Source organism: Zootoca vivipara, chromosome 1 (genome assembly GCF_963506605.1).
Source record: "Zootoca vivipara chromosome 1, rZooViv1.1, whole genome shotgun sequence".
Classification (NCBI taxonomy): Eukaryota; Metazoa; Chordata; class Lepidosauria; order Squamata; family Lacertidae; genus Zootoca; species Zootoca vivipara.
Window position 1 is genome coordinate 61,011,842 of NC_083276.1, and position 26,929 is coordinate 61,038,770.

At 40.7% G+C, this 26,929-nt stretch overlaps 1 protein-coding gene and 1 non-coding gene across 3 annotated transcripts in view; one reads left to right on the forward strand and one right to left on the reverse strand.

Moving 5' to 3' along the window:
* LUZP2 (leucine zipper protein 2) overlaps positions 1-26,929 on the forward strand; it is a 293,189-nt gene that overhangs the window by 141,236 nt on the left and 125,024 nt on the right. For both annotated transcript variants that reach the window (XM_060279056.1, XM_060279101.1), the window contains exon 5: positions 6,706-6,768. In XM_060279056.1, coding sequence (XP_060135039.1) covers positions 6,706-6,768 — 63 coding nt within the window. The remainder of the gene's footprint in view (positions 1-6,705; positions 6,769-26,929) is intronic.
* TRNAV-AAC (transfer RNA valine (anticodon AAC)) lies at positions 7,357-7,429 on the reverse strand. Its single transcript has one exon. It is a non-coding gene; the product is annotated as a tRNA-Val (tRNA).

Here is a 26,929-nt window from a genome sequence, read left to right on the forward strand (position 1 = left end):
TTTAACAAACCCCATAGTCTGCTTCTCTGCTTTAGAGAGGGATTGTGTTTTCACGGAAGATGAAATGGGTGAAAGGAGACGTGCTTAATCCTTCTTCCATCTCCCAGTTGTCCCCCTGTAACGTCCCCTTACTTTTCTCTCCATTCTATGTTTGTGATGGAATTAAGTAGAATTATTTTATCTGCATGTATCTAATGTGCAGCGAATTCTGTGGCTAAGACAGAATTTAGCTTGCTGAAATGTTGATAAATGCAGAGTCCATTGACACAATTCATCCTAATGGATTCATCTCAAAAGTCTGTACTATTTAAGGGAAAATTTGGATTGTTTATCCCCATGTTTTGTTTTATTTTACCATCTTTGGTTCAGAAGTTTTAAAAACGTGGTTCTTTGTATTCCTGGTTTTGTAGTTTCTAGAATAAACATGAATTTAGGAAATTTATTGTCTTTTCGTGGAAACATCCAGCTTTTGTCATTTTACTTCTAATAATAATAATAATAATAATAATAATAATAATAATAATAATTTTTATTTATACCCCACCCTCCCCGGCCAAAACCGGGCTCATTTACTGGTCTATGCTAATTAATTGTGCTTGTTTGCTATCCAACCTGTGGTAGATGCTAAGCAAGAAACCATTTTGGAGTCATAATTATTTAGACCGGAAAACAACTCCTGAGTTGGAACTTTCAGCCCATAGTCAAATGAGAGAGAAAGCTGAATCAGAGAGACACACCACAGATTCCTATAGAATAATTTTACAGGCATAAGCGCAATGAGGGGAGGGATGGAAATCTCCCTGTTGAGATCTAGCAACTTGAGGTTTCAACCTGTCTAGACATCCTGCAGGTCTATGCACCTTCAATTGTGTCTGAAGGCTCACGTGGGTTTGTGTGAGGCTTGCTGAAAGCTACACGATTTCCTGCTCCTTGATTTTGCATTTTCATCACTGATACTTGTTTCACAAGTCAGGGCACTGCCCGAGGTGGGAATTTTATCCATTATCAATAAGGCATTATTGCCGTTAGTAATTTTTGGTGCAACATAAATCTCATCCCGAATGCTGGATATGAAACCCTTTGTGTTGTTTGCATTAATAATTAGCTTGAAATGTGTATGTGCTGTTGAAAAGGAATCAATAATTACTTGTCTGTCCTCTGAAGCATTAGCTACTAGGGCACAATCATCCACTAATGATAGCACCCGAACCATTTCTTCAAATACCTTATTTTTTGCTTGGAACTTTTTAAGGTTAAACAGATTACCATCTGCTCTAAATCAGATCTTTATTCTCTCATTAACATCATGGAAGGCCTTCAGAAGCATAGTAGCAAAATTGTGCAGTAAAAAGAGTTAGTGCATGATTACATCCCTAGTGGAGTTTCAGAAGAGAGTGGCAAAACACCATCTTTCTCCATCAGTCTAGCATTCCATTGCAATATTGCCTCACCTCTGCATTAAATCCCTCTGGGCAGCTGAATATAGCAAGTCAATTTAAGATGGAGTCTCTGTAGAAAGGACCAAAGGCCTTTGTAAAAAATCACGCCACACTTAAAATGTAGCACACATTTCCTAGATATCCCAAATTATCCACTAGACAAGTAATGGCAGGAGCCTGTCCACCACATGTCTCTGTGAGTTTATAGAAACACACTTCTCTTTTAAACTCTATGGTGGCACTGATCGCTAAGAGATCCAAGGAGAAAACATGGAAAACATGCCATGGGAAGTGGTCCTAAGCACTAATTTAGATTAGTGCTTTCTGTAGATATGGGTTAAATATCTGCCCAATTTTGCATTCTGGGCAGGACCTCAAATTGTGTCGGGAGCATAAGGTGTTTTTTTCTAGAATGTCGGTGGTTTCATTTTGAAAACAGTATGTGAAGCCTGATGTAGCTCAGAGATATTCCTGAATTGATCAGCTCCCACATGCCAAAGGCGTTGGTGCAATGAGACTGTGATGCAGTGTTGTGATCCAGACGAGGCGAGAGCTTATCTTGAAAGAAGAGCATTAGAACAACGTGCTGAATAATTTAAAGGTTCTCATATTGAAAGATGTGAATGGGACATTTTCTATTTTGTACCATGGGCAAGGTAAAAATCAGCCAATGGAATGGGTTGAGTCGGGAATCTGCAGGCAAAGGAAAACAGAAATACAAATCACTACACCTATGGAAATGTTATTTGTAAGGGCAAAAAAGCTGCAATGATTACCAAAGAGCAAACATAATCATTTTAAACCCTTGGGGGGGGGGTGCACCAGATGGTATAGTTTCACCCTATATGGCAAGCAAGACCAAAGGCAAGGAAGTGAAACAACAATAATGATAATATGCAATAATAATATCAGACAAAATCCAGATTTATGCCAATGTATGCAATGGGGATCCCCTTCCTACCCTTTGTACCCCTCACAGGAGGGTCCACAGCCCTCCAAAACAAATTGGAAGGCTGTGGTGGACTGGATACAGGACAGGAGAAAGGGTAAGTCCAATTTTGCTCAAGCAGAAATCTGTTGTGCAAGATATCCACAATCGGATATCACCCGATACATGGGTATGTTACTAGCCATCTTATGTGTTAAGTAAATGCCTTCTAGAATTACATCATCACCATCTACACATAGTCTATTTTTCAGGGGTGAGAATGGTTTAATTTGAATTTTTCAAGGTCAAAAGCCTGTTATAATAAAGGTCGGGAAATGAAAAATAACCTTCATTTCCTATAATAAGTATAATAAGGTTGGAAACACAAACACACAGTTTTGTGTAGCATTGAGTGCTTGTCTCCTAGAAACAGAATGTCATTGTCCTTCGATAAAACTGGGAAAAAAATACAGAATCCAGATAATATGCTATATTCCCAGATTTTTAAATGGCAGCCTTAATTTAAATATAAAGTAGAGATGCATGAAATCCTCCTGAGATGTGCTGCTAATCTTATCTAAGTGCTTTTTAAGTACTCTTGAACTGCCTACCAATGTTTTGCCTTAGAAAGAACAGATAAATCCTTCAGATTTGGTCCTTTTTCCTGTGTTGGTGCAACAAAATTCACTAATGAGAGCACATTCTTAAATAATAAGCTGTCAACATACAAGTGAGTTAGCAGTGCAATGCAGTGGCTAATAAAGCTATTGCAATTACAGGTTGCATCAATAGAAGCGTGGGGTTCAGATCACAAGAAGTATTGGTGCCACTCTGTTATGTTTTAGGGCAGACCTCAACTGGAGCACTGTGTCCTGTTCTGGGTAGCACAGTTGAAAGGAGATGTTGACAAACTAGAACATGTCCAGGAAGGAAGTAAAAGATTTTGAGTGGCTGGAGACCAAATGCTAAGAAGAAAGGTTGGACAAGGTTGTTTAACCTGGAGAAGAGATAAATAAAAGAGGCTGAATCTAACATAGCACTGTGTGAATGTTCCATCAGTACAAGGATTTCTGCTGGTGCAACTTAATGTTCTACCCCATTCCTCCCCACCCCAAAAATTTTTTTGTAGGGGTTCATCCAACTCAGATCAGTGGAGAATGTGCAGTGCTCATGGGGGAGGGGGAACTCTCATTGTATAAGTGGAAATTGTTGCACTGACAAGATACAGTAGTTGAATACTTCCCCCTGTCTCATTCCTAGGCAGTCACCAATAGGCATATATGTATGTGAAATTTAGAAATTTCCCCCATTGACTCAGTTTGCAGGGGTCCTCTTGGAGCTCTTCACAAAATATCTTTTGTTTGAACAATTTGGTATCAGCTAACTTGGCTACCTCACTACTTCACAAGCTGACCTCTCCTCTTATTTCTTGACTACTATGGGTTGAGTTGTTTTAAAATGTTGACTGAAGCAATTTATCTTCCATTCCTAGTACAATGAAGAATGTGTGTATAGGATGTAGCCTGAATGTCTAATTTGACATTTACATCTCAACAACTGTTTCCTTTTAGTTAGTTTCTCTGTTTTATGGTTGAAAACGTAACAGCTTTGAAGTATTTCCAACCATGCCATGATGATCCGGGTAGCTGATCTCTTACCACTTCTGTGTTGCTTATATAGTTCATATCGGTAATACATCATTAGTTTCTGATCTCAATTTTGCCCAGATGATTTAAAAGGGGATTGCTCATTATATGAAAACAAACACAGAGACCCATCATAGATAATCTTGTGGGTTGCAGTTAAGACCCAGACATCTGACAAAATCATTGCCTATGCATCTTTCAAGAAGACAAGAGGAAAATTAGTGCAACTGAAGAGGGAATTAGCAGGCGAGATTCAGTAAATAGTGCTTAGAATGTTCTTACTTCAGGGCTTTTGAAGTCACTTCAAAAAAATGTGTGAAATGAATTTACTTCATCAGGTTGTTCTGACTTATTGGAAGTGAGGTGTGAATGCAAAGAGGCTTTTCCTTACAGACATAAGAAGCTATAAAGAGGAATGTTATTCATGGAATTAAGCTGGTTGACAGTACAATAATACAGTTATAGTGACATAAATCTATTGAATTTAAATATCTGTATCTAGAGAGATGTAGCTATAACACCATGGTTGCTGTGGAGATTGTTAAGGGACCGAACCTTTCAACACTTACTAATGCTCACATGCAAATTCTTTGCCTCAAGGACACCTCTCTGAGAGCTGTTGACTGGCAACATCCAACTGCTAGCAAGGGAAAACTCCTTCAGTCCTGGGCTCAGAGAAGTCCAGCTGCTTAGGTCCATTCACTTGCCTCATAGGACCTATTCGGGAGCTGTTGCCTGGCAACTACCAACTGACATGAAGGGAAGACTTCCTTTCATTATGGGTTGTGTGAGATCCATCTGCTCAGCCTCACTCCCTTGCCTCAGGACACCTTAGAGGGAGCTGCTCCCTGGCATACCAGAGAAAAACAATGACGACGACAGGAAATGCTGTCTGAATAAGCTTGGTTTCCTTTGGACACCAGGCACCATGCAATTTCTGTTCCTGACCTAGATCTGTGTGTGATTTTTATTTTGAGAATATTTTGTAAGTCACTTCATCAGGGTCTGAAGTCTACAAAGGGGGTGGAGTACAAGTATTCTACATAAATAATCAAATACAAACATTACAGAAATCCTTGAAGGAATCATACAGAAGCCACAATCAATCATGATATCAAATATGAGAAGTCCCACATGCAACCCTGAGATGGGAATGAGATGAAGGTGGGACAGTGTGTTCCTCCTGACCAAGTAACATATATGGTAGAGAAATGCAAATGACTATGGCACTGCATATTAGTCAATATTTTATCATATGGTGTATTCTGAGTATTAATAAGATGCTTGTAAGAAGTATGATAGCTGCCCTATCATATGAGAAAAAGCTAGGTGAATACCATCTTCATAGGCTTTATACATGGAACGTATAATCAAATTTTGTTTTGATTTCTCCCCCTGAAATAATGGATCTCTTTTAGTCTGAGCACATTATGCAATGGAGAGTATCATAATCAATCATATTTAAGTCTGAGATTTTATTCCAATGATTCTCCATCAAGTAATGGAAAAACAAATTACATTCAAAAAGATCAAAAGGGAGAGAAAATTAGGGTTTCTCTTTGGTGTGGTGCAGAGTTTTTGATGCACTTACCTTACTTGAAAGTGAATTTGTCGATGTTATTTATTTCATTCTTCAAATGATACCACCAGTGATGTGAACTCTGCAGCCCTGGTGCCCAGACTTCAGTTACAGTCCAGGGGAACATAACAAGAGGGAACTCCTCCTATGGGGCTTTGCATTTTTTAAGGAAGAATGGACATTGAGGGAGGCTGCAGAAAACTGGAGAAATGCTTGCTGGGCTCACAGTGATAAAATAAGCTAAAAATTCTGCATCCATGGATAGTCTAAAGACATTATTGATTGGCCGAAGAATGAGACAGAAAAAGTGGGGGGGGCCTTTCAAGAAACTGGAGGACAGATTTTGGCACAGCATTAGGGTGCTGTTTTCCCCCTCATGTTCAACTCCAGTAATTTTCTATGTAGGCTATTTAGATGCTAGGTATATGGGTATCACTGGAATAAAGGGAGAAGAACAGAATTCTGATAAAGGGATAAGATGATGTGAGAAGTGATAAAATTGTCCCCACCAGGAAAGTTGGAGTGTCAGAGGAACGATTTCTAGTCAAAACTGTCCTTAAGTAGTATAGTCCCCAGAAAACACAGCAATGTGTTGTGTTTTGTCTGTGCTTGTATTATATACTGACAGAAAATAAAGTCTTGCATTGTATTCTGGGATCATAGTATATTATATCCACTATAATCTCCTCAAGGTACAACATCTTTCCAAAGGGAATTACTCTCTTTTCTACCTCCCCTTCCAACCTAGAGAATGATAAAAATGAGGACCAAATGCTCCAAAATTTATCCTGTTTAACTAATGCTCATCCATTTGTTATGTGAGTTTTTCTGAGGGAGACACCTGACAAATTCTGCCATACATTCCAGTTTCCTTTTTCCGCTGTCTAGCCATCTTCATCCTTGTTATCACTAAAAGTAGCCCAAGTTGTTATATAGGACTTCTTCCAATGTTTCATCCAAGAGTGTTAATAGTGCTTGGGCGGACAGAAAAGAATCCCCTTTCTAAAAGGTACTCAGGTAAAAGTTGATCTATAGAAAAGTAAAAGATGCTTCTCTCGGGAGTTTTTGGGTGGATTTATGGCAACCAATTAAAAGGTTATTTTTCATTTTTAGATTAACTTTTTGAAGACTGAAATGGAAAGGAAGAGCAAAATGATCAGGGATCTTCAAAATGAGGTAAGAGGATCATTAGCTGTCAGAAACATACCTAAAATATGTACAGGTGAAACTCAGAAAATTAGAATATCGTCGAAAAGTGCATTTATTTCAGTAATGCAACTTATTATTCTTCATTTTAGTTTTTACAAATGCTTTCTTTTGAAAATTCCACAGTAATAAAACAAATAGTTACACAATACAAAAATAAACAAAAATAAACATCGGTATTAAAGGTAAAGGGTAAAGGGACCCCTGACCATTAGGTCCAGTCGTGACCGACTCTGGGGTTGCGCGCTCATCTCGCATTATTGGCCGAGGGAGCCGGCGTATAGCTTCCAGGTCATGTGGCCAGCATGACAAAGCCGCTTCTGGCAAACCAGAGCAGCACATGGAAACGCCGTTTACCTTCCCGCTGTAGCGGTTCCTATTTATCTACTTGCATTTTGATGTGCTTTTGAACTGCTAGGTTGGCAGGAGCTGGGACCAAGCAACGGGAGCTCACCCCGTCACAGGGATTCGAACCGCCGACCTTCTGATCAGCAAGCCCTAGGCTCAGTGGATTAACCACAGCGCCACCTGGGTCCCTAAAGAACCTTTTTTTTTTTATGTTTTCGCCCGGTTTCGAACCGGGGACCTTTCGCGTGTTAGGCGAACGTGATAACCACTACACTACGGAAACTTCTATAAACATCGCTGTTACATTTCATTAATTACATTCCATTTATAATTGACCCGCCTAACAACAAATAATTACAATTACAACAAATAAAGACTTGACGTATCTTGTTTTGCATGTCATGCATCTATCTCATATATTGGTTTCACCTTTTAAGTTACATTACTGAAATAAATGCACTTTTCAACGATATTCTAATTTTCTGAGTTTCACCTGTACATCGTTAATGACAGTGTACAATTATATCAAATATCTGTATTTGTTTCTGTGGAATTAATTAAAAAATTACAGAGATTGGATGCCTGGGGTATTTACAATACCCAGTTTCTATTATGCCATATTTTTACACCTTGTTCCTTTGAGCAACCTGGCCCCATTCTAGGGAAATAGTCTTTGCTGTCTCCAATTAACCCCTGAATGATATATTGTGCAACATCAATCTTGTGTTCAAGGCCTGAAATTTGGAACCTGTATCCAGGGGATGGGTAACCTGTGGCCTGCCAAGTGTTGGGAGTTGTAGTCCAGCAGCATTTGTAGGCCAACAGGTTAACCATCCCCAGTATATCCCACCTGCCTTGTTGTTAATTCTGTCCTGGAGTTTTAGTGCTAATCTGGCATGCTTCTGATTTCTGATTATTTTGTGGTGACTTGTATTTTTGGTAAGCCTGCCTTTCCCAGGTTTCTCCTGTTATGATAGCATGCCTGTTCCAAACTCATGTCTGCTTGTTTTTCATGAAATCTGCAAAAAAAAATATAATTCTGATTTTCCTTGTCCTGGGTTCTTTGCCCCTGCCCTGATTGAAAAATGAACATTCAGAAATAACTATGTATGTTTTCCTTAAATTGACATTTTAGTGAATGGTTTTCTTATGGCTAAGATATAATGATGTATTTTTAACTATATGTGCTGAAACATGAGGAAGCAAGTATTTGAAATTCTCTATAGTAAGTCTGATTCTCAATAGGGTTGCCATATTTCAAACAGTGAAAAGCCAACCAGAAAAGGGTTGCCAATTCGCAAAATAATGACATTTTTGAGCTTTTTTTTGTAAATGGCACAAACAACCCTGACAACATGGGTTGTCATACATCCGGATTTTCCTGAACATTTTTTTTTACTCGTCATGATACTACTCCCGACTACAGTATTCTGAATATGTCTGGGAATTTCTGGATGTATGGCAACCCTAAACAGGTTCTATTATATTTCAAAAGAACAAGAGAGAAAGAAAGAATGTACAATTGAGAATGGGAACTATCTGGTTTTGCTTATATTGCATCAAATTCCCAGCACAATCCTACTCAGGTGTAAGTTCCACTAAGTTTAGTGATTCATTTCTTTGAGTGTATGAATAAACAGTGTTTCTCAAAGCAATCAAGTTCTATTAAGATCAAATTCAAACAATTCACCAGATCTGTGGTGATATGTTCTTTGTGTGAAGTTGGTGCCTCACAGTTTAAGGGCATTTACAGTAGGCTGGTGAATCCGCTCCATTATTTTTTTTTTTTAAGAAGAGGCTGCGTTTTGCTGATTTATTTATTTTTTATATAAATATGTATACACAACTTCCCTCCCCCCATGAGATGCTCAAAGTGAGTCACAAACACAGTAAAATAATAACAATGAAATCAGTGTAAAAACTTGTGAAAAACAGGAGCATCAGGAACAAAATTATGTGAATTGGACAATGAAAAAAAAGCACATTTAAACATAACAGTTTTAAGCCACCTTTAAAGTTGTAAATGAGGAGATGGATCATTTTTTCCAGTCAGTTCACCGCATTTCTGCATGAGCTTTAATTTTAGGTTCACATGGAAATTCATATGCAGTTGGTGTGCATTTCTCCTAAGATATACATTTTTGCAAGAGATTTCCCCTAACATCATTTACTGTATCAAAATCATTTATCTGGCAGCTTTTTTTTTTTTAAAGTCAAGGTGGTTTAAAATAATCTAAAATAAAAATCCATGAAAAAAGCTCAATACATGCAGTGAATGCAATACAGCATTTGCAAGTAACTTAGTGGAGCAGTTGAGAGGAATGAGTGAATAAATATGTGCCAGAAGCATATTGCCACTGGCTCCTGACTCACTTCAGAGGGGATGCAAATGACACAGGGTGGGTATTACAGTAGAGAAAAGCCCTCTCCCGTGTCACTGCCCAATGGGTTTCTGCAAGCTGCAGTATGACCCAGAGGGCCTCACTTGCAGACCTTTGTGCAGAGGCGGAGCTAGCTGCTCTGGCACCCGGAGTGGCACACATGCTGTTCACCCACAGGTGGGGCTAGCCGCCCGCGGCAAGCATCCTAGAGGGGTGCTGCCCGGGGCGAGCATCCCGGGAGAGGGTACCGCGAGCTTCCTGGGGGGTGCCCGCAGCAGGCTGGCAAGCGTCCTAGGGGGTGCCACAAGCTGCAAGCAGCCCAGGGGGGCAGTGCAATGATGTCACCCCCCTCAGAGATGACACACGGGGCGGGCCACCTCCATCGCACCCCCCTTTCTCCGCCACTGCCTTAGTGATCAGGCATGAATATCCAAGCATTCTTGTACTGTTTTCACTAGAATATACACTGTTATGCACACTTTCTCCCAATATATGTCTATATGTACACATGCATTTGGATGGAGAACAGCATCTCAAAAATCACAGCAGTGGAAATTTCAAAGGATAACTCCTTTTTGGCTTGGGAAACACAAATTAGGTAGGTTCACATTAAAATGCAAAAGAAACAAATTTCTCCCCCATCTCTACGGAGTTAGTATCATAAACACACACACAAAAATAATACCTGCATTATATTTTGTTGTTTTTCAGCTGCTTGTTTTCGGGTAAAGGTGATATTAAGAAATAACTCAATTTTGGTTTCTTCAAACCATTTGATATCATTTTAGTACATTTTGGGGTTTGCGGCTCCTCCAGCTGTGTGAAGTATTTGATCCCTGGTAGCATAAAGAGCTTTGATCTTCTCTGCCACTTTATATTATATATCAGCTTGGTTGAAGCATTTGTCACCCACCAGCTCCTGTGAGACAATTTCATTTTCTACCTGCAATCTCTCAAGCCTCTTTGGGATGGGAAATGGGCTAAAATGTCTCTTGGGGACATCATACAAAAATCTATGTTCTCCTTTCACATAAAACGCTTTAAAAGACGCATAAAAATAAAAGGTATGAAATGGAAGCTTATGGCTGCTTTGGGACTGTCTGCATCGGTTCACCTAAACGCTTAGCAGTGCCTAATGAATTTTGATGAATGCTATTCTTTAAACAAGAACTTCACAATGCTTTCATCAGCATGTTTCAGTGAACAAAAATGCAAAGCACTGGCCTTTTTGTAAACATCCTTGTCGCCTGGATGCATTGTTAACTCTGTGGTCATACTTTTCTGTAAGCTTGTGAAGTTTAGCTTTGCCACCTTTAATAACCCCAAGGAAGCAAAGATATATTCCATGTTATGATTGTTCACAAGGTATCAAAATAATACCCTTTTCTGTTGTTGGAAATTGAATGGGGCGATGATTTGGTTGTTTATATGTGCAATGCAGTCTCAGCTCAACCCATGGGAGAGGGGCTAAAAGTAAGCAATGGCTGACTAAAACCCACATGTGCTGTGAAGTCATGGGTTAAATTCCCTTTGATTGATTGGGTAGGTTCTTTTCACTTGCCTTTGATATCTGATATGTGTGCTTTCAGAGCCTCCTCTATTCTTGTGGCTGTAATCTGTTTAATTCCCCACTCTTTAATTGTTGTAACCCACCCTGGGACTTGCTGGTGTAAAGGTAAAGGTAAAGGGACCCCTGACCATTAGGTCCAGTCGTGACCGACTCTGGGGTTGCGCGCTCATCTCGCATTATTGGCCGAGGGAGCCGGCGTATAGCTTCCAGGTCATGTGGCCAGCATGACAAAGCCGCTTCTGGCAAACCAGAGCAGCACATGGAAACGCCGTTTACCTTCCCGCTGTAGCGGTTCCTATTTATCTACTTGCATTTTGACATGCTTTCGAACTGCTAGGTTGGCAGGAGCTGGGACCAAGCAACGGGAGCTCACCCCGTCACAGGGATTCAAACTGCCAACCTTCTGATCAGCAAGCCCTAGGCTCAGTGGTTTAACCACAGCGCCACCTGGGTAGATAATATATTTAATAGTAATAGTAATACCATGGTTGCTGCATTTAGCTGTGGTAGGTTTCTTAGACTGGAAGAGGCAGCCTGTTTTTAATATTTTTAATATTTAATATTTTTAATATTCGATTTGAAGCCGCCCAGAGTGGCTGGGGAAACCCAGCCAGATGGACGGGGTATAAACAAACAAACAAATAAATAAATAAATAAATAAATAAATAAATAAATATCCTCATCATCATAAACAAAAGTCTCCTGAATGTGGGAGCTATGACATAGCTGGATCTGACTGCGAGGCTCAGAACATAGAAAATATGACCGTTTGCAAAATCAAACTAAAGTTTAAAAGATTCATTTTAATTCTTATTAAAACATGTGTCACCAGGAGTGTGCCTACCAGATACTTGCTTTTTTTTTAAGAGCATATTGTTTGATATGCTGTGCCTTACTGCTATATGGTTAATTAAATTAAATTAAATTAAAAGTTGCTGTTTGCAATGCAATCAAGCAAAGTTTAAATAGAAATGGAAATGGAAAATATAAGCAGTTCCCAAGGAAATGCATGTGTAAACATATAGATGTCGTACTTGGATTCTTCAGGACCTGTTAATAAATATTCCAGGCAAACAGCTGAACACAAAAGGGTGCCATATCTGTCCCAAACCTGTTGCTAGCAGAGTACAAGCTAGAATCCCTTAAGTTTGAGTGGTAGTGTGGGAGTTGAAGCTGCCTGAATCAGTTTGTTATACTGATGCTAGTTATATCTTTTTGTATCTCAATGTGAAGGAGGCAACACAAAAATGATGGGTAGGTTCATCTTATTTACTCTGAAATCAACCGCTGTACAGGATCAATGAGTCATTTATCTTAGGTAAAAGGTAAAGGGACCACCCCTGACCATTAGGTCCAGTCGCGGACGACTCTGGGGTTGCGGCACTCATCTCGCTTTACTGGCTGAGGGAGCCGGCGTACAGCTTCCAGGTCATGTGGCCAGCATGACTAAACTACTTCTGGCAAACCAGAGCAGCGCACGGAAATGCCATTTAGCCTTCCCGCCGGAGGTACTTGCACTTTGCACTTTGACATGCTTTCGAGCTGCTTGGTGGGCAGGAGCAGGGACCGAGCAACAGGAGCTCACCCCATCACGGGGATTCGAACCACCAACCTTCTGATCGGCAAGCTCTAGGCTCAGTGGTTTAGACCACAGCACCACCTGTGTCCCATGTCATTTATCTTATCCACTGCTTTTTGTCTTAAAAATTTTTTTTAGGGGGTACTCTCATTTTGACTCAAGAAAATCACCATTTTGTAGTTCAAATCGGGGAAAATAAATACAGTAAATGGACAAAAGTACAAAGATTCACAAAATGTTTAGGGGTATGCGTCCCCCTGCGCTCCCCACCCCCAAGAAATAAAGCACGGATCTTACCTATCACCTTCAAAATAGACAACTGGTTCAGTTAACCCTGAGGAAAAAAACCTGAGGAATTCAAATAAGATCAAATATTGTTTTAAGCCAAAAATCTTAGCATACCATTTTCCAATGTCGGGGGGACATAGTTTTGATTTTAAAACAGAAAAACCCTCACAAAGTTGTAGAAAAAACTTATTACATTTTTCACCCCATGGTTAATGTAAGTGAAAAGCAATCCTTACATTAAAGGAAATAGAAAAAAATTGCTTATGTGGGATTAATGGTACCGGCAAAATCTTTGTGATGGGTTGTATTGATTCTGCCTGGAAGAGTTTCCTATATATAATTTTAAAAGGCTGCTTGCCAAAGATGCTTGTGGGAAGGCATATGATGCAAGCTAAGAATGCTGGCCTATTTATAGTTTATTTATATTTATAGTATATACACAAAGGTTTCCTTTTCAGATGCTTTCCAAGATGGAACACAAAACTGAACATACAATTAAACATTAAATTTAAAATTAAAATGTAAATTAGAATTTAAAAAAAACAAGCCCAGAAATGCTAGCAATGGAAAAGTATGATCATTACAGCATGTATCCAGGTGGTGCTGTGGTTAAACCACTGAGCCTAGGGCTTGCTGATCAGAAGGTCGGCGGTTCGAATCCCTGTGACGGGATGAGCTCCCGTTGCTTGGTCCCAGCTCCTGCCAACCTAGCAGTTCGAAAGCACGTCAAAAATGCAAGTAGATAAATAGGAACCGCTACAGCGGGAAGGTAAACGGCGTTTCCATGTGCTGCTCTGGTTTGCCAGAAGCGGCTTTGTCATGCTGGCCACATGACCAGGAAGCTATACGCCGGCTCCCTCGGCAAATAATGCGAGATGAGCGCGCAACCCCAGAGTTGGTCACGACTGGACCTAATGGTCAGGGGTCCCCTTTACCCTTTAGCCTGCAGTCTTTTGCAGGCTGACTAAAAGGTGAGCCCCACTGTACATAGTGTGTAAATATGCATAGGATTGCATTATTATGCATTCTTTATCTTTCACTTCAAAACACAAATTAAAATGTCGTTGTAAATAGGTTCTCAGGAGCCAATGAATTGTAGACAATGATAAAGCTTGGTGGGCATTGCTCTTGAAAGAGATGTTCAGAAAATGGGTGCCCAAATCTAAACTGCCTAGACGGGTTTGTTATTGATACATTGAGTAGAGTTTTCCCTCTACATCTCAGGTGCTATGGGATAGTTTGTATGGGAGAGGTTTTAAGTGGTTTTTCTCCTTGTGCCACCTACGTCCAATTCAACTTCTTTTTGAAGCCTTCCGCTTTTATTCGAGAACATTGGACTGGTCTTCCAATTCTGATACCAGCTCTAGAGCCAGTGAAAACCCCTTAGGTATGTCTCTAAGGGTTTCTTAGCAGCCCTTCCAGATGCATGTATGTACTATGCTTGTTTAAAAACAACAACATTCACAGCATGTCTATGGACCCTGCACTTCCAAATGAGGAAAGTGAAACACCCCTTGGAGAAGGAGTGAGGCAATCTCCTCCACCTTGCCAGTTGTTATCCATGCAATGGACTGGGAAAGAGGAAAATAGAGCCCAGCTGAGGGTTCACAGTGCTGCAGCTCCATTGCTAAAGAGTACAAGTGGGTGAGCAGGATGTAAAAGGAAATCTGGTGCCCAGAGTAGCCTTGGGAACCAGGTCAACTGGCAGGGCAGTCTCGAGAAGATCGGCCGCCCTGGCGCTGAGGGGCGGAGATCGCTCCGGCGCCCCTGCCCTTGCAGGGCGCAGCATGGTTTCCGCGTGGCGCCCAGCCTACAGGCCCGGCGCCCTGGCGCACCGTGCCACCGGGGGTCTACCTAAAGCCGGCCCTGTCAACTGGTCAATTAGGAGGCTTTCTGAGGTTGGTAGCCAAGTGGAATTGCTGCACAACACAACTGTGCCACACACTATGGTGAGTGCCGCAATGTCATTGCTGGGATTTGAGCTGAGGTTAGATTAGGTTCCTACATCTGTACAAAGCAGTAAATATTTTCCCATAGCAACCGAGCTGAATAGGCACAGCAGGACCCTGTGAACCTCTTTGTCAATATAATAGCTTATAGAAATGGGTCACCAAACTATCATTATTAAGGTAGAAAGATATAAATCTCAGAGTTTCTGGAAAGAAGAATTAAGGGAGCACTTGAGTCTCTCTTTGTACTCGGTTACAAAACAAGTTAAAAACACAGAACAAAATGAACTGTAGGAAATATCTACTTTTCCCCCCCAGAGGACCTTTTCAAGAAAATTTTGTGGAGAATTTTCTTGGCCCTGTGACAAGCCTTTTAGATTTTCTTTTCCTTGCATAGAGGTCACCACCTGCATGAAGCAACCACATGGATATAGCTGTGCCCTTTACAGACTAATAACTTGTTTCATGGAGACTTGTGGGGCGGGATAAATCAGAATAAATCAAAACAGCAGATGATCTTGCAAATAAGTTACTAACCCATTAAAATGTTTACTATCCCGCCTATCAATATGTGGGAGATTAGCAGCCAAACCTAACAAATACAGTCATACATCGGGTTACAGCTGCTTCAGGTTGCGTCTTTTCGGGTTGGACTCCGTGCCGAACCTGGAAGTTCCGAAATGGGTTGCTTCCGGGTTTCGGCGAGTGTGCATGGGCAGAAGCGCTAAATCGCACTACCCATTAAAACCCATCCCACATTATATTGGGCATTTGTGGCACATTGGGACAATGTATAAAGCAGGCTTCCTCAACCTCGGCCCTCCAGATGTTTTTTGGCCTACAACTCCCATGATCCCTAGCTAGCAGGAACAGTGATCAGGGATGATGGGAATTTTATGTCTCAAAACATCTGGAGGGCCAAAGCTGAGGAAACCTGGATTAGAGGAAGGAATGAGAGTCAAAAAGAGAGGAGGAGAATGAACCAACAGTCTCCCTATTTCTAAAAGCTTTCTTGCCTGTTTGCCTAGATCATAGCTGCCAAGTTTTCCCTTTTCTCGCGAGGAAGCCTATTCAGCATAAGGGAAAATCCCTTAAAATAAGGGATAACTTGGCAGCTATGGCCTAGATGCCATGTTATTCACCACAGGTGGGTAAGTGATTGACCATTTACAAGCCTTGCATAAGAGGCTCAGTATATGTGTGTGGAAGTTCCTTGAAACTTATTATTCAATTGTGTAAGCAATGTTTTATTTATGAAAAGAAGATTCCCATGATTTAAGACAACCACATGCCATTGCTCAACCTCTTAGGATTCCAGGCATAGACAATACCTTTCAAAAACTCTCATAGTATGCATTGCATTTTTGACAGCACTTAACACAGCTAGGGATTAACTAGACTGCCACTGCTTCATATCTCTTTTGGCCTCTTCCTTGTAATGTTTAGGTAAATACAATGTATGATGTGCCACCACTGCATTATGTATTTCCCTGTACACAGTGTACATTTTCCCAGTGTAAAATAGCTAACGATGAGAGGTGGGGGCAGAGAAATGCCCAGTGACAGTAACACTTTTATAGTTAGAATAATCTAAATGCATAAAAAAACTAGAAAAGCTGTTGCTGAAGTTTCTGTTTCTCTGTATGTTCTAATATATAAGTGTGATGGAAAACAATATGTCGGAGGTCATTTAAGTACAGTGGTACCTCTACTTACGAATTTAATGCGTTCCGAACGCACATTTGTAAGTGGAAAAAATTTGTAAGTCGAATCCCATAGGAATGCATTGGGAGGAAAAAAAATATCGTAAGTCGAAGCAACCCTATCTAAAAATTCGTAAGTAGAAAAAATCCTATCTAAACCGCATCCAAGATGGCGGACGGAGCTCCATTTGTAAGTAGAAACATTCGTAAGTAGAGTTATTCGTAAGTAGAGGTACCACTGTATCTCTGGCACTGTAAGCTGCATGCCATTGGGATCCATTGGCCACACATGTTAAGATGACCATTTGACTCTGCTAAGTACTACTCTTGAGTGTTTGCTCTTAGTGATGTTCATAATGGCAATTTCATTACCTCAGCATATGGTATCAGCTCACATGTAGAGCTGTTTCCACAATGGAAAAAGCATGTGTCCCAGCTCTCATTTGTTCAGAAAGGATTATTGTGTAGGAAAGGGGCTTTTCAAATGTGACTCATCTAGCCCTCATTTAAGTTATGTGCTGGAATATCTGCACACTGGAAGAATCATGCCTACCTGCTATAGCCTATTGTCTATTGATCAGGGTAATACAGTTTGATTTTTATGAGTCAAGAAACTTGAATGTTCTTTGCAGAACATTTAAATTACTTACTGAGAGTCTAACTGCAGTGTTTCTTCAGCAAAACATAAGGGAAAGGTGTTAAATTAATACCCAATTCTGTAGAGTAGAAGTCCTGCATGCTGACATATTGGTGCACATATAGACCACGGAGAGTGTTGGAGTGGATTCTATATGTCAGGGGTCAGCAACCTTTTTCAGCCATGGGCCGGTCCACCATCCCTCAGACCATGTGGTGGGCTGGACTATATGGGGGGGGGGGGAATAAACAAATTCCTATGTCCCACAAATAACGCAGAAATGCATTTTAAATAAAGGCACACATTCTACTCATGTAAAAACACCAGACAGGCCCCACAAATAACCCAGAGATGCATTTTAAATAAAAGGATTCATTCTACTCATGTAAAAACACACAGATTCCTGGACCGTCCGTGGGTCGGATTTAGAAGGCGATGGGCCACAGTTCCCTACCCCTGCTATATGTGGATGTAGACTGGAATTTCTTTCATTCAAACAAACAAACAAACAAACAAACAAACAAGACTATGCCCTGGTGTGTAAAATATTTTCCTCTTGGGTAATATCCAGAGTCTCATTAACAGACTTCCAATCATTCAATGGTGCTTTCCTTCCCCTTCTTCACCCATTCAACTCTGCTCCATGCCCAAACTTCTTATCCAGAATGTCCCCAACTCTGCAGAGCAGATTTTACTGCTGTATGAATGGCTAAAGGAAAGATAAGAGGAAGGAAAAGTTCCATTGTATGAGCAAAATTTCATGCCGTTGGCAGTCTAGAAGTGTTGAATGCCTTTGTCGACATCTCTTTTAAAAAATATGTAAGGACCAAAGGCAAAAGAGGGAAAATATGAGAAATGGTTATTGTTATATGAACTGTATTACCAACTGCATAGTTAGGTGAGTTCCCCTATTGCAACAGTTCATAAAATTTGCAATACTTGAACATTGCTGGTTGTCTTAGCAGACCACTTATTTTTTTTATTTTTGCAGTTCCAGTATCGTAATCAAAAACAGCTAGGATTCTGAAAAGGGACCCTTTAGCTGGTAATATTTTAAGGGTGGTGGGTTTGAATGGTAGACCCAAAGCCAGATTTTGAAAAACATGTGCCCTAGGTCAGGATATCGTTAACCCATTTGATAAATCCAGCCCAGGGCAAAACTGAATGCCAGGGGGGGGGGAGTCAAGTGCAGGTCCAAGTATGTATATTTTCTACCTTTCTGCAACCTTTCCACAGTCCACCTGAATTGAATTCATGGTCTGCAGACTACAGTTTGTGAACACTGCTGAAAACATTTCAATCAACAATGATAAAAATATGCAGATATTCTTAAGGAATCAAAGAAGTGTTAAGTGTACCAAAGAAGTAAGATTTTAAAATGTGAATCAGAGCTAGTGGGGTTGCTTGAAAATCTTGTAGGAGATTTTGTGTGTCAGGCTTGCTTACATAATTAGGAAAGTGATAAAAGGAGCACAGATTCATTTGGAAAGTTGGGTTACAGACAGTACAATCCCATAGTTCAAGCAGAACAAAGTCAAACATGTAACCAGTGAAGAATGGATTAAAGGAAGCACTGACATTTGAGCCATTAACACAGATAACCTTTCTCCTTATGCTCTCTCCCACAAAGCATGGATTATTTGGTTTAAACAGTATGTGAAATTACCTCATGCATCTCAAGATTAAATCCTTGAACCTACCAGCTGTAAGATAAATAATCAGCTCACACTTAATGCTCACTTTCAGAGACTCTATATAAGAGATTATGGAATCGGTTGCAGTTGTCTTGTTAGAGCTGCTTTAAAAATATGGTAGTGGATTCTAGTGATCTGAAAAGCACAAGAAAATGTGGTGTTGCTATACCTTCTATTTTAGGCCAATAACAGATTCAGTTGACATTCACTATATTTTAAAGTGGTAACTTAAGAATATGTGACCCTATTTCATTTAAAGTCTCCCAATCGTTTAATGACCTACGTTAGCATCTGAATTGTCGTGAGTCACAGAATGTTCATATGCATTTTCTGAGGTAATTGGTGTGTGTGGGAGTATGCTAAGGAGTGACAGTTGTGTCAATTCCTGTTTCTCTCAATTTCATTTTAAAAAAAGTTTTAAGTTCAGTTAGCCAATTTCCCAGTTTGCATTCTGCTCCCCCCAAAAAATACATTGTGTGTTCTTCTCATAAAATATGTATTTTTGTATAATTTCACTGTGTGTGTGTGTGTGTGTGTGTGTGTGTGTGTGCAATGTCCCCTAATATAATACATATATCCCAATTTGGTGTCAGCTGCAGATTTGATGAGTATCAATTCCTTCATCCAAGTCATTTATAAAGATGTTGAACAACAACAGGCACAGGACAGAACACCCCACTTACCGGTATCACTTTTTTTCCAGGATGATGAGGAACAATTAATGAGCATGGGTTAGGAGGTCCAAAATACTTGCCTTGCCCTGGGCACTGGCAACCCACGATACGCCACATTTTCATCCACCAGGGTGACCAAGGCTGATTCCATCCCAAAGCTAAGCCTCAACCCAGACTGAAATTTGTCAAGATAATCAGTTCAATAGTGAACTGTCACTATTCTCTCAAGCACTTTACAGTGGTACCTCCAGTGGTGGACGGGATCTATTCTGGAGCTCCGGTCGGAACCTGAGGTTTTCACAACCAGAGGTGGTTGTTCTGCGCACGCACGCGGCACATTAGAGCGCTTCTGCACATGCGTGCACAGCAACCCGGAAAAAATCTTTCTGGGTTTGCTGCGTGTATATCCCAAAGGATGCATAACCAGAGGTGCTTGTAAGTAGAGGTACCACTGTACTAAAAAAGGGGCATTTGTGCACGGGTGGCTGTTGTCAAGTACTTCAAGGACCAAGGAGGTCATATTTAGGAGTAATCACACTCCTTTAAGGAACCAGGCATCTTTCCACCTACCCACAAATATGCATTAGGCACACCCTGGACTCTCAGCTAGCTCAAATTACCCATGATGGGTAGAGGTTGAGAGAGTATGCTATGGGTGAAACTGCTGCAAGGTACTACCTGAAATTCTAGAAGCTTGCTTAGATTTCTGTAAGAAAAGCAGCAAATGGAGATTTCCATTTATTTGAATTTCTTCCCCCATCATCGTTTTACAGTTCATTAGTCCCAAATATTAACACTTCAAGAAGCCTAAAACTACCTATTTAACATGTATAATTATTCAGCTCAAATTAATTTACATTTCAAGTACCTTCCATTTTACCTTTATAAAGCCTTATCCAGCCCGATTAATGAATATTTCAATGTTCAAATCAGTTATTTTCAATCATGTCAACATTTTCTTTAACTTATTTTTCTCACTGCCGCCAGCCAAATGACTTACATGATAAATCTCATAGTACTTGCATCAATTTGCATTACTATCCTTATTGCCTTTTCTAAAACTAAATTTATCAGCAAGGCCAAATTTCTCATAATCCCCAGATTTTAAAATGAGGACAAAAACTCACATGTGAAGGACAGGTGGGAAAAAATTTCTACAAGGCCCCCATTGCAAAACAGGTGACCAACAACATCCATAGCAAGGCCAACACACCAGATAAAGGGGGTGGGGGTGGGATGATCCACTGTGCGAAAGCAAAGGGGTCCAGCAAACATTGCACAGGGGTTAAATAATGTTTCTCAGCCACCCCCCAAGCCAAGCCATTGGCTTTAGCAACCAAGTGACTGTGAAACGTCCAACCGGAGTAGAGCAGGGCATAGCCCTGCCCACACCAGGAGGTGGAAGATGCCTGGGGGCCCGAGCACAATGTGTACCGTCCTTGAAGAGAATCCAATTCATCATGCACAGGAACTCTGCCAAATACCATATATTAAAGAGTATCTGCTTTCATTCTCTGCCTTATCTCCCCATTGCCACCATCAAAATTCAGGAAGGGGGGGGGGGAGAATGCCTCTGTATGCATTTACTCACTTAAAGTAATAGGCTATAAGAATGAGACAAAAAGACCAGGATTTGAAAGTCAAAACGAAATAACTTTCATTTTAGCTTACAATAACATAACAAGATAGATTTATTTGCAGGTTGAATACATTGCAATACTTTGCTTAATAACAGCTTATCAGTACTACTGTTGCTTTATAGATATTCCATTTCCTTCAATGCTGTACTCCTGCTTTAAAAAGATGGCTGTGCACTTGCTCTAGTTCCTGTTGCTATACTGATTCCAATTATCCTGTTAGCTTCATTCTCCAGGCTGATTAGAAGACTTCACTGGAAGTCCCACCCACACACCCAATTTTCCATCCCCCTTACCTTAGAGGCCTTTCTGGGTCTTCACCGGATGTCTTTCTAGTGAGGTAACTCTCTGTTTCTTCAGCTTAACGGCTGACACACTGGCCTCAGCTCTTTCCAAAAACTGCAACTGGCGTCTCTTCTTCTTTGCTGACTTTCTTGACTGTTGCTTTCCATGATTTCAACTTAAGTTGTTGTCTCGGCTCCCTCCTCTCAAAGACTGCCTAACTACCCCCCTAACAGTGCTGAGCCTTATATTATTTACAGCCAAAACATTCCGTCTAAGAACATTCACTGTACTCCCAAAGCTTCATTGGTTTACATCTGTGGACCAACAGATTTGAATAGAATGCCTACAAAAGAACCTACCAGAAGTTGACCTCTTTATGTTCCACTAAATTATATAATAGCTGTGCATCCCGACCGACTGTTATAATTTGAAATTTATTAAGGCACAAAAGCATCAGTTAAACTGCCTCTTGGCAGAGTGCCAGCTGAACCCCAATGCGATGGATGGTATCCAGTTGTGTCAGGCCAGTCACAACACAACAGCCATTGTGCTTGTGGAACCTTGTTCTTTCAAGAGTACAACTGCTGAATCCAACATTATTTCTAGCAGCTATTTGACAAAACTGTAGACAAATAATTAACATAATGCAAAAGATTATGGCTTATAGTTCTTCCACACAGTGTGGTGTTATCTTCTCTAACATAACAATACAAACCCCAGCCAATGGGGTATGACAAATTGATGCAATCTCAGTTCTGTCATTCACATCAGCCAGGGTGGACGGCAAATCCCTGGACCATTGGGGCAGGAAAAATTACTGGACCCACAGCCACTAGGCAGATGTTGTCAAGTGATAGCAGTACTTGGGCTCCAGTCCAAGGATAACTAAGCCTCCCCTAATCCATAAAACACACAGTTCTGGAACTTTCCACACACTGCTTCCAGCAAAGATCCCACCAGTGGTACTTCAGCCCGCCTGCATTTTTTCCTGACAGGATGGGCAGAGGTTAGCAGAAGCCAGGAGGTCTGGGCAGAGAAGCATCTCTGTACAATCCAAGCCCTACCCCCACCCCACTTCCAGCCTGCCACAAAGGGCGGGTGGGTTGGAATGAACCCTTAAATATGACATAAAACATGCTAAAATAATATAACACTTTGGGATAAAGCTCTATTTATTTATTCTATTTAGCAAAATTTGTATACTGCTTAATGGTAAATAAAACATCTGAGCTGCTTACGAAGAACATAAAATCTACATTAAATTGTCAACAAAAATCTATGTTAAAATCAAGTTTTTAAAAAGTATTGACTTCAATGGGACTTATTTCTCTGTCTACATGCACTGTAGCCACAGCTTATATATGCTTCAAGAGACTTTTCTTATAATATGCGTCCAAGGTCACTTCTATATTTTCTCACTGGCCTTTTTCATATTGATAATCTGCACTCTTATCACAGCAGGAAACAAGATCTCAGATAATTTATATTTTTCCTTTCTTGGGAAGAAAGGCTTTGATTTTCAATGTTCTTATCAACTTTGTTCCTTCTCTTCCTATTTTTTCCCCATTATTGCTTATTTCCTTCTTACCTGTATCTTTCTTTTTTTCTTTTGGAAAAAAAACAACCAAAACCTGTAATGGCTGTTTTCCAATAACCTGATTCCTTGTATACCATTACATTTCTATTTCCACCAATGGTTTGTAGGGATGTCTGAAGCAGTGTCTGGGCAAAAATTGGGAAAATGTTCAACAACTATTCTGTTTGGATTTTCACTATTTGAAATATGGCCACCCTATGGTGTGTCCTGTTACATTAAGTCCTTCTTTTGATGTCCTTAATAGGATTCACTGTACCATCCTTCCTTCTGCTTCATATCAAAGGCCTATTGGGTGATATCCCACAGGCCACATGCCCATGGTGGAGAGTGACAGAGGCAAGAGTGGGTGGAACAACAGATACTAGGTTACTTTCCAGCCACACAAATGTCAGAGGTTTCTACAGTCTGTCTCACACACAAATATATCTCCATCCTCCATGCCAACAAGCAAGAGACATTACTATTGTTTAAGGGCACATTTGAGGTAGAAAACTTTCCAGCCCAATAGCCAATCAGGGATGAGCAGGAAAAAAAGTCCTAGTCTCTTAAAAAGCAACAAGTCAGAACCCACTGTGTTCTTTTGTGGAAGTGCCCTGCTTTCATTATCCAACTGAAGATTCAGGAAGTCAGGTATAGGTCCTGCTTTCACCTCTCATTTTCAAGGATTAAAATGAAAAGAGATTAAATTCTGGTTGTGTGACCAGGCGGCAATAGCCCCAGCTCCTGGCGATCATAAGGAAGGAATAAAGACTGTGATAACATTATATGGAATTAAAATTAGGCCACAACTTTATTAAACTTCTGAATACAGTCATACCTCGGTTTAAGTGCACTTCGGGTTGCGTACTTTCAGTTTAAGTACTCCGCGGACCCGTCTGGAATGGATTAATCCACTTTCCATTACTTTCAATGGGAAAGTTCGCTTCAGGTTAAGCACGCTTCAGGTTAAGTACAGACTTCCAGAACCAATTACACTCATACTTCGGGTTAAGTACGCTTCAGGTTGAGTATTCCGCGGACCTGTCTGGAACGGATTAATCCACTTTCCATTACTTTCAATGGGAAAGTTCACTTCAGGTTAAGTACGCTTCAGGTTAAGTACAGACTTCTGGAACCAATTGTGTACTTAAACCGAGGTACCACTGTATAGGAAGACCTTGGCCTAGGCCTTGGGCGTGTATCCCCCTCAGTCCCACAGATGGGGGGAACTGGGGCTCATCAGGGTAAATGGGATATGGGAGTGCTCTGCAAGACGTAAGTGTAGCAGGCAGCCAAACCCATATCCCTTCACGCAGGGTAGTTTACTGACGACCTTTCAGTGTATGACCAGTGACACCCATATATATAACCCCTTTAAGAGGGGGAACCTGGAATCGATGCTGCAGGGGGTTGAGTCACCACTTCATGCCCACCCCCATATAGGGAAGAAAAGACTAAAGGATTCCACCCAAGGCCATAAACCACCAAAGTTGTGATGAATTGCTATGGGGAAGACAAAACCTGCCAATGCAGGAAAATTTCTTCCCGGTCCTTCAACAGCAACCAGTCAAAGACCGTAGCAGCGCCCACTAAACAGGAAGAAAAAGTTAACCTGCAAACAAGAAACATTAAACAAAGGGAGGGTAGGGAGGGTGAATCTCCAGAGCGGACTGCCTGGCTATTGTCAGCTCCACCCACTATCTATAAATGGGGCTGGCCTCACCTCCCAGCAAGAAACTTGATTACTGAAGCTGGGCGTGAACCTCCAAAATTAACACCGAGAGGCAAGCCAGCCTGTTTGCCAGTAAGCTCCCTGGGAGCTGTAGCACCACGCACGATCCTGCAATGGGCACCCACAATGTAAAACAGGCATCCCCAAACTGCGGCCTTCCAGATGTTGTGCTCAGGGAAGATGGGAATTGTAGTCGAAAACATCTGGAGGGCTGAAGTTTGGGGATGCCTGATGTAAACTGTGAGTGCTCAATTTGTGAAACGTCTAGTGATGTGGGCCCAAAGTATCACAAATCATGGACCCACATTGCTATTTCTTTCTCTCTCAGCTCCTTTCCCCCTGAAGTTAGCTGCAACAACAGAGAGCGCCTTGCTAATTTTAATCTTGTGCAACCTGATCACAGCTACATTTATATGAAAGTTTGATTTCAATATGACTTACTTCCACATATATATGCTTAGATTTGCAGCCTTAAAATACTCAAGCAAAATGATGTGTGTGCACTCCTTGTATTTGTTGACATAGGTATTAAATAGTAGTTGAAAGTGACAACTGACATATTTCCTGTGTCTTATGGCCATGGCATTGCATGGTTTTATCTGGAAGAGGTGCCTAAAGCAGGAATTCTGACAACATGCATTCATAATCTTTTTATAGTTGTGGTGGTAGGAAACACACACACACACACAGTGAGAGAGATGATTGATGAAAAGAGTTGCTTGCTATTTTTCAGTTCATAAATGATGTTTTGACAGTGGTGTAAGGGAAAAGGACTCATAGGGACTGTAGCTCAGTAGAACACACTTTTCATGCAGAAGTTTTCAATTCAATCTCTGGAATCTCCAAGTCTAGGAATGTTTCCCATAGGAAACCCTGGAGTGCCAGTGCCAATCAATGTAGAGCAGTGTCTTTCAACCATGGATCCCCAGATGTTGTTGGACCACAGTACCCATCATCCCTCACCAATAGCTAAGCTCCATGGGGATGATGGAAGTTGCAGTACAACAGTAACTGTGTGCCCAAGGTTGAGTAACAGTGGTATAGATAATAGTGGCCTAGATATCCCCGTTATTATTAAAGTGTTTTGGCTAATGAACACTTGTCTTCCATTTGCAAACACCTAGTGAGGCAGAAATGTTCAGCAGATGGTTTTCTTCAAATAGCCATATTCCCAAGGAGCCAGTACGACACAGCTACCTAGTGACACCGTGTCACATTCTATTAGACCTTTATTTTGTATTGTATTGCTTACAGCATGGGCACAGAATGCATTATGAAAATGGAGCCTGATATTATCTGACATCCTATAAGCATCAAACAAAGGTCCTGTCGGTTCTCAGGCAGCTTGTCAGTTTGATCCATGACTGCTTGATCCTATTGATTGCGAGAGATGGCCCTGGAACCTTTCCTTGTTTCACCAGCTTTATTTCCATGCCTTGTAATCTAACATAGTAGAAGGTCCTCTAAGTTAGTAGCTCTTTTCCAGATTTGTTTTACTTCAAAAGATTGCTCATTAGATTCACTCTGAATTTACATAAAGTGTGTGTGTGTGTTTGTGTGCATGTGCAAACACACAGTGCTATTGATCCCCATCAATCAGCATGAAAATATACTATTTAATAACCACATATTCCAGAGTCACCAAACTCTGCAATGGGTTATTTTCAGCAGTCCAGTCTGTGCTGTCACTTGCCAGTGTTTAATGCTCAGATCAACCAAGAGACAGACTCTTATCAAGGTGAGGTCTAGGTTAGCTGAATTCAATTTCAGAACTTTCCTGGTGTATCATTCAACAACAATAGAAAGAGACTGATTTAAAAAGAATTTCTAACAACTCATAATAGGAAATGGCAGTTGAACATGACTTGAAGACAGATACAACATATGGTGGCAGTGAATTGAGGTGGAGAGAAATGTGTGTGGAAATGAAATGATATAATGACTTGATATGTAGATTAGGGACTTTATGTGTTGATTTTATCCACAGACTGCTAAAAAAGGGCAATCATATAGTAGTACCTTGGTTTACGAACTTAATCCATTCTGGAAGTCCGTTCTTAAACCAAAACCGTTCTTAA